At 39.0% G+C, this 9,327-nt stretch overlaps 1 protein-coding gene across 2 annotated transcripts in view; it reads left to right on the forward strand.

Moving 5' to 3' along the window:
- PLCB1 (phospholipase C beta 1) overlaps nucleotides 1–8,133 on the forward strand; it is a 682,570-nt gene extending 674,437 nt beyond the window's left edge. Inside the window, exon 32 of one of the 2 annotated variants that reach the window (XM_029220651.1) lies at nucleotides 4,844–8,133. In XM_029220651.1, coding sequence (XP_029076484.1) covers nucleotides 4,844–5,071 — 228 coding nt within the window. In that variant the 3' untranslated portion in view covers nucleotides 5,072–8,133. The remainder of the gene's footprint in view (nucleotides 1–4,843) is intronic. The other variant, XM_029220652.1, reaches the window with a different exon arrangement.
- The last annotated feature ends 1,194 nt before the right edge of the window (nucleotides 8,134–9,327 follow it).

Here is a 9,327-nt window from a genome sequence, read left to right on the forward strand (position 1 = left end):
CTTCTGATTGGTTGGTGCTGAGGTAACAGGGTGGTGTCTCAGAATCTTAATCATCAGCCTTCTGGTTCCAACCAGTTTGGGGCCTATGTGCTTGTGGTCAGCATGTAGTCACCATCCTCTACCTGGGTGGGGGGATCTTACTTTCTGTAGAAAAACTCAGAGATATGTGTCAGACTGTTATGTATATCTCTTGAGGAGAAACTAGGGCTCTGTTTTATCACTGACTATTGTTTGAGCTGTCATTACTTTTCTTGCTTAACTGCTTTCCCTTTGTTTCTGCGTTCCTTCACTTCCCTAATTAGTAACTGCTTGTGCCTGCTCTTTGAAACTCAGGGAAGGCCTAGGAGACTAAAAGCCCTTTTCTTCAAACAAGAAACAGGGGACATGGAGGAGCTTTTGTACCTAGGAGGGTCCCACAGGGTTCTGCTCAGTTTCAATCTCCCCTTTTCTTTGATACTCCTCAATCCTAAGGGGAACCAGGGTGGGATAAGAAAGGGAATAAAGTTTTGGATAGAAATGTTAGTCATAAACTTGGCAGGGGAACTCTGTTTTAGGGGCACTTGATTTCACTAGGCCTTAATAGCAGGCATCTATAAGGAGAGAGTACTCCAGCTCTAACACAAAACTTTCAAGGTTTAGAATGCACACATTAGCTGGGATGAAGTGGCTTAGCAAGTAGCGTAATTATTGCCTTATGTTTTAGTATACAGTCAGCCCTCTGTATCCATGGGTTCCATATCTATGGATTCAACCAACCTCAGATTGAAAATCTTTGAAAAAAATTTCAGAAAGTTACAGAAAGCAACACTTGAATTTACTACATGCCAGCAGCTATTTACTTAGCATTTACATTGAATTTACAACTATTTACATAGCACTGACATTGTATTAAGTATTATAAGTAATCTAGAGGTGATTTAATGGGAAGATGCTCATATGTTATACGCACCATTTCATATAAGGGACTTGAGCATCCTCAGATTTTGGTGAGGCCCACACCACAGAATTTCATGAACATTTTTGAGACAAATTATGGGAGTCATGGGGGAAATGCTACAATAATACTGCATAAAACACAAAACTTCTCTGACAATAATAAATATTTATTTAGTTCACGACTTTCAGAGTTCAGCTGATCTGGGCTGAGCATAGCTGATCTTAGTTGGGCTCTAGACTCCTAATAGATGGAGCTTTTTAGAAACAGAGCCAGATCTTGCCCTGCATACTTTTCATATTTGCTTGTAATAAACAGGTATTCCATTTATAAGAAGAAAAATATAAAGAGAAAAGCTCTAAGTTGAAATTCAAGTAAATGCACATTTGTAATTCATTCATTAATAAAGACTTTTTTTTTAAAGAATGAAATATATGGCATTTAATATACATTTAATTTAGTTTATAAATTAATCATATTAATTTATTAAAATAGTTTAGAGTATAATAAAATCTACTACTAATCCATGATAAAAGGAAGAATCTACCAAAGTTATAATTTAGCCACAACTGGGTCAATTTTTAAATTAAAAAAATATAAAATTAGATTATTATTATTATTGTGATATTGTGATTTATAATAAGGAATATACATTTGGTCTTCATCCCAGTTCCTGGCACAGAGCTCCTGAAACCCTTGAATTTCCTAAGTGTTAAGAGCAATAAAGGTGTCTTTTGTTATGTTAATGAGGTGACTTGGGGGAAGCACCTAAGGATGGGGCTGGTTGTCAGGGGAACTAAGCTAAAGATTGGAGGGTTGAAACTTTAACGTCCATCCTCCTGACCTCCTCCTGGGAAAGGGCAGGGGCTGCAAATTGAGTTCACTGGCCAGTGGCCAACGAGTTACATCAGTCATGACTGCATAGAAAGCCTACACAAAACCCCAAAAGGACAGGGTTCCGAGATCTTCCACATTGGTGAACACATGGAGATTGGGGAGAGGGGTCCACCTGGAGAGGGCATAGAAGCTCTGTGCCCTTTCCCCATACCTTGTCCTGTACATCTGGCTGTTCCTGAGTTGTGTCCTTTTATAATAAACCGATGAGGCGCAGTGGTTGAGAATCTGCCTGCCAATGCAGGGTACATGGGTTCAAGCCCTGGTCTGGGAAGATCCCACATGCCACGGAGCAACTGGGCCTGTGAGCCACAACTACTGAGCCTGCGCGTCTGGAGCCTATGCTCTGCAACAAGAGAGGCCGCGACAGTAAGAGGCCCGCGCACCGCGATGAAGAGCGGCCCCTGCTTGCCGCAACTAGAGAAAGCCCTCGCACAGAAACAAAGACCCAACACAGCCAAAAAAATTAATTAATTAATTAATTAATTAATTAATTATAAGAAACCAATGATCTAGTAAGAAAATGTTTCTCGGAGTTCTGTGAGCGACTCTACCAATCTAATCTAAATGAGGGGATCGTGGGAGCCTCCAAACTATAGCCAGTCAGGCAGAAGCACAGGTGACAACCTGGACTTGCAATTGGCCTCTAAAGTTGGGGGAGGGGTGTGGGGCAGTCTTGTAGGACTGAGCCCTTAACCTGGGGGATCTGACGCTATCTCCAGGTATATATAGTGTCAGAATCGAATTCAATTGTAGGACACCCAGCTGGTGTCACAGAGAATTGCTTGGCGGTGTAGGGAAAAATACCCCCATATCTGAACTGGGTGCAGAATCATAATTATTAAAATTAGATTATTAAAAATTACCAGAAAATGTTAGTTTAAGTGTTTATTTGGCATTTTCTCACATTTCATATTTTCTTTTTTTTTTTTTTCATAAGTTAAAAAAGGAAACAGCCTATCAAGCACCATAGGGTCTTGTCCACCATTGACCTAAGAGAAATCAGTGTCTAGGTCAGGTGCAATATATCTATACTGAAGGTCCCCCAGTCTAACCTAAATGAAATCTGCTGTTTCTTAAACATAGGGCCCCATGCTCTTCTCCCTTTCCCTACATTTTTTGGAAACGAAACTTTAACTGCGTGTGTTGCTGAACTAAAATTGAGACAAATTCATGACGAGGTCTGAATGGTGGTAAATGGAAGCTGTCAGACACCAGGGTGAGATTTCACTTATGCCAGAGTGTGTCAGTGTAAAAGCCCCACCTGGGGAGAAACTGGCCATTGCCTTCTTATATCTGATGCTCCGGAGGGTTGTCCCCAGTGCTGAGGGTGGAGCTGTGTGTGAAGGTGCCTTTACCACATCATGGCAATGTGAATCTCAGGCCCTGTGGGCATCCCTCTCATAGAGTGTTTCCTTCTTGGTTTATTGGAATTCACATGCCAGGACAACATATTCATAAATACCCAATATTTGATATTTGGGGGGAATAGGGGACTTTCAATACTCAGGCCAAGCCATTTTTATCAGGCACTTTTTGATGTGGAAAAAAAAAAAAGCTCATTCAAACAGATCCACAATCCATTATTCGAGACTCTTGGGGCCTCTTGTTTTTCAGAATTCATAATTTTTCTCATTTTAGAAAAGGAATATGATGCATATACCATAAGCATTATATCCCAAGGGGGGCCGGGTCACCCTCATAATCAAACAAATTAATATGTCTACAGTACCGTGTATGGACATTCACAAGAAGTGGGATTAAATAAGGATTATAAATAGCATTTTATCAACGTCAATGATTTTGTTACAAATTTATAAAAAACTTCTCAATTTCAGAATTTTGGGGATTTTAGAATTGCAGATAAGGGATTACTGATCTCTATTAAGTTTGGCAAAGTTAATACATAATATTTAATACATAATAATAAGGGATTACTGATCTGTACTAATTTTGGCAAAACTTCTCTGGCATAGAAGCGAGAACAAAAAGGAATTGAACTAAAGGGGATGTTCTCAAGCTGCTGGCACTGAAGAAAGGGGGGTCAGGACACCGCAGGGCAGATGACCTGAGGACTATCTTCATCCCAGGTGGTCAGGGGTCAGACTGCACTGAAGCTGCAGATAGAGGACATACAGCCAGGATTGAGACCAAAAGTAGAATTGGGAGCTCAGAGTAGAACCAGGACAGGAAGATCGTCAGTGTGTCCAAAGTAGACCAGCCACAGCCACATCAGCATCACCCGGGAGCTGCTGAGAAATGCAAGATCTTGGGCGTTTAGGAAAAGCATTTAGTCTCTCACGCCATATCTAAGATTAAGCTCTCTGCTTATCATTCAATAAGCAGAGAGAATTTTATTCAAAATCCTGGGTTTCATCTGGGCTCTGAGCAGCAGAGCGTCCTAGCAGGCAGCACCCACTGCCCCTCACCCCACTTCTACCAGATGCCCAGCTTTTACTTGTTTTATGGCTGAGGCCAGCATAAGCCTGCATTTGAAGAAAGGGTTCTGTGACTTTTAAAAGTCTGAAAATTCTCCAGAGCATTAAACAGATAAATTTGAAGGCAGTTTTAAAAGGTAGGTAAAACGGTTTATGAAGCAAATAAAAATTAGAAAGAAAAAAAAGGAATCAGAATAAACAGGTGATAAAAGAAGTGAAGATAGACGTTCAGGTTGGCTATATGAGTATGCTCAGTTTGTAAAATGCATTTAGCTCCTGGTTAGAAACAGCCTCTGGATGAGGCTGCACTTCATAAAGCCCACGCCTTGACCGTCTGTCCACTCCAATTGACTTTGTGGCTCTCCCAGCCTGATTCATGGCTGACCTTGATACCCTCAGCTATTGGTGACTTTTAGCTGTGAACAAATGACATGTCCAACGAACCTCAGTTTCACATCATGATATTAAAATTAATTGGTCCCTCCCCTCTTTGTACATCTCTTTCAAGGAGTTTCTACATGGGTGGTTATAGAAACCTAAATGACATAAAATCATCCTCTTTCTTGCTGTCTCCCAGCTGCAGGTGGAGCTAGAGCAGGAGTACCAAGACAAGTTCAAAAGGCTGCCCCTGGAGATTTTGGAATTCGTGCAGGAAGCCATGAAAGGGAAGATCAGTGAAGACAGCAATCACAGCTCTGCCCCTCCCCTGCTGACCTCAGACCCTGGAAAACTGAACCACAAGCCTCCTTCCAGTGAGAAGCTGGAAGGAGAAAACCCAGGAAAAGAATTTGATACTCCCCTGTGATTGTTTCTTCCTGGCCTTCAGAACACGCATGGCCACTCCAGCTCCATCGGACTCTCTCTTACAAAGATCACTGCCCAGGAGCATCTTCCTGAGAAGCATCCCTTAGATTAAAATCCACACTGGAGGGAGAGTTCCAGAAGGATCCATTCAGCTTCCCCATACCCAGGCTCCATGTGTTATGTGGAAACTACTGCAGGTCTGCTAGTGAAGAGTGCATGTATGTGGTGGGATTTTGGTTTTCTTTCCAGTAGTAAATTCAAAGCAGGCAACTTCCAGGCTCCATGGAACATTTAATGAAGGACAGCGTCTTCTTTGAAGAAAAGCAAGCTCATGTTTTTAGTTGAAGCTCTGGTGTAAAGTATGTCAAAGTAATAGAAATAGTTGAGAAATGCATAGCACTATTTAACACTATTGAACAGCCAACTTTGAGCACTTTTTTTCCTAACTGCCCCTCAACTACCATATCTTCGAGTTAACATGCATATTAAATTGTTTCATCCTCTGCTTTGCAAGCACTGGCGGCTTGCAATTTGCTAATTTATTTATCATAGAGTCATCAGTGTATTTGTTGCTGACATGGCTTTATTGGATACCATAGTGGCTCAAATAAGCTGGTTTTCTGCCTTGATTGTGTCCTTGTCCAGTAAAGCCATCCCCAGACTTGGCAACATGACCTGTACATTTGGCTGTGTGAGCAAGTTGGCCACACACTTCCAGGCAGTGTGCTATCTGAGTCGACTATTTGCACTCAAAGTCTGGGTATTCATTGGTTATTGGCCTAAAATCATTAAACAACTACAAAGATCTTTTTAATTGAATAAAAATAGTTGAGCCGATGTATGATGAGCAGAGATTCAATCAGAGTGAATAGGTTCCAGCAGTTATTTTGCTGTCTGACTTTCTTTATGGTTCATTTATTTTTAATATAGAGATAAAGATTAAATATTTATCTAGAGACTACACAGACCCACATATAAATGGTATATGTTATCTACATGTATATATGTATGCACTCAGCCATATAAGTACATACATATACACCACATACACATACACACACACACATTCATATGTGTGTAAATATGAGTTTCTTAATTGGCAATAACCCAGATCTCTTCCACAAGACGTAAAACCAATTCAATGACAGAGAAGAAAATGGTCAAATATCTACATTATGTGGATATTAAATTACATTAAAATTCTAAGAAACAATTGATGGAGGCCTTGATGCAAGTTGAGGTAGATTGAGAACTTAGAAGATGACTTTGATGTATATTTTGTAAGATCAAAAACTGGATTTTAAGTATTTTAAGCTTGTTTTAATGGTCAGAATATACAAAAATGTATAGGACAGCAATATGGAAATGTATTAGTATCTTCCATAATTTTTAAATCTGACAGATTTCAATTTATTTCTCACATTAAAAAAATCTTTCATTATATATTTACTATGTACATTTAATTCACTTAACTGTCTTTTTGTTAAGTTCCTATGTTAAGTGGCATAGGAGAAACAAATTATATTATGGTGAAACTGATTTAAAACATTATTGAAAGGTCTTAAGAGAGAATAATTATATAGAGGAAAATATAACTTAGAGAGTAACACAAAGAACATTGAAGTTAAAGCCCTGAAGCAAGATGTGCAGTTTTATTTTACTTTAAACCTGTCTGATTGTAGCTTAGTAAAACATTTTAAAACACAAAAACTAGTTGTGTCCTGAAAATTGTGTTGTAAGAATTTAATATTTTTATGGAAATTATTCTATTTAACTTTAAGCAATAACTAGGGATCACAATTAAGTTTTAATCAAAATGAGGGCTTAGTTCAAACATTAGGAAGTAGTGTTTGATTAAAAAACACATCTAGGGAGACACAAGGGGGAAAAAAATCCCATCCCCTTTGGAGATGACTATATTTTGATCTAAAGGATTTAGGGTGTTAATTAGACACTTAATAAAACTTAACTTCCACTGAATGAGAACTCTTTTGTAAATCATTCTACTTTTGCACCTTGAAAGAAAGGCATTAATCATAAGGAAGCAAGAATGGTCAAAATAGAATGCTGCATTTTTATAAACAAAATTACAGACTGGCTAAAATTGCAGAAGAATGAACTAATAATAGCATTAATAACCAAATGCAATGGTGATTATTACAGAACATTGTATCACATTTTAGTCCAGAGATAGACTGAAGTTGAATAACCTTGACTTACACAAAACTGTTTTGGTAGTTGGATTTCATTACCTTAGTGACTCTAGTCATTTTGCAATATGTTTGTATTTGGCCATTTCCTGTAATCACATTTTTATATCTGTACAATGACACTTTTTGCAGTTGTGGGGGTAGCGTGTAACACTGTCCATCTTGCATCATTGAAGTTACTACAGTGATACTATCATTTAATAATATTAATATTACTTGAAATAGACTAAGATAAAGAAAAAGGGTCTATATGATGTGCAGTTTTGTGCCTTTCTGTATTTGCCTTGTTCTTTGTTGAATGTGTGAAATTCTGTACTGTGGTTTTTCCTATAATAGAGAGTAGAGCTGTGTATTAAATTAGACTATGCCCCTATGATACCCTTACACTACTGAGAATAGCATGGTTTGGGCCATGTACTGAGAATTTTCAAAGTTCTAATGACATGCCATGTGTTTTTAGTTTTTAACAGTTCATTTTACCATTTCAACATTTCATACATTAATTAATACTCCTATGATAGATAAGCTGTCATTAAATAATTTCGAAAGAAAGGGCCATTGCTTGCATTACTTTGAATTTAATGTTGTGCTTGTGCACTGTATAAATATTGTTTGTGATGGATTGGACATTGTGACTTTTGCCTTTTCAGAAGAAAAAAAGATAGGACAAAGTATTTGAAGCTCTTAAAATGTACATATTTTGGTTCTTCTATCTCAAATTATTTAAAATGCGTAATTCACATTTTTGTAATAATTCTATGCAATTTTGTGGCATGATGTTTCTTCCACTTGTAATTTTATGTGCTTTCATCACAAATCCAAAGGAAACAATAAAAATTTCTTAACACAACCCAGCTGTTATTTCGTGGTGTTGGGGCCAAACTTCTTCTGATGGGCAGGAAGGTGGGAGCAGCATTGATACCAATTTTTAGGGAAGTAATGCCCACCCTGATGGGGCACATCAGTGTCTGTGCAGGAAATCAGGAGACTGCAATGCTTGGGTCGGAGGGCACAGTTGTCATCATTCCATCAGTCCACCACCTCCTTCTGGAAATGGCGTTAAACTTGCCCATTGTTCCCATATTCAGGATCCTCCCTTCCTCCCCTCCTTCCTTGACCAAAGCTAAGGAAGGAAAAATGTTCAAAAGTTTTTTGACAAATAGTGGATGTGACAAGAACTGACAGAGTATTTGATGCAAGTTTCTTCATACAACAGATAAAAAAAGAGTTGGCCACACTGATTTTTGAAAAAGAAATATACATTTGAGTTATGAGGATGTCTCCAAATGCAATATGTTAGTTAGTTATGGCTATGTTACACATTACTCCAAAGCCTAGTGGATTAAAGCAATAAGAATTATTTCTTAATCTCTCATAGTTTTTGTGGGTCAAGAATTCAGACAGGGCAGAGCAGAGATGCCGTGTCTCTACGCCATGATATCTGGGGCTTCGGCTGGAAGATTAGAAGGCTGGGAGCTGGAATTTTCCAAAGACTAATTTACTTTCATGTCTGGTGGTTGATGATACATCACTGAGAGACTAACTGGGGGTCCGGGCTGGACCACAACATGTGTCCTCTCCACATGGCCTGGGCTTTCTCACAATATGTTGGCTGGACTCCAAGTATGAGCTTCCCAAGTGAGAACCAGGCAGAAACTGGATCAAAATTTTTATGACTGAACCTCTATATTGCATACTATCACTTCTGCTGGACCCCATTCATTGGTGTTCTCACAGCCCCTTCCCAGATTCAAGGGGAGGGAACAAATACAGACCCCATCTCGCTTTGGGAGCAGTGTTGCTTACACTGAAGTACATGAATATATAGGCATCTTTGGAAAATGTAATCTGCCACATACAGTATACAGCAAACTGAATTTCCTTGCACTCAAACCTGCTCCACATCCTTTGTTTTCTTCATCAGTGAATAAAACCAATACCAATTCAGTTGCCCAAGCCAAAAGGTGGGCATCATCACTGACAGTGGGCTCTCTATCATCCCCATTCCAATAATACACCAACCTCGGTCAATTCTGACCCTGTGGAA

The sequence above is a fragment of the Monodon monoceros genome, unplaced genomic scaffold (genome assembly GCF_005190385.1).
Source record: "Monodon monoceros isolate NGI ecotype Baffin Bay Population unplaced genomic scaffold, NGI_Narwhal_1 Super_Scaffold_13, whole genome shotgun sequence".
NCBI lineage: Eukaryota > Metazoa > Chordata > Mammalia > Artiodactyla > Monodontidae > Monodon > Monodon monoceros.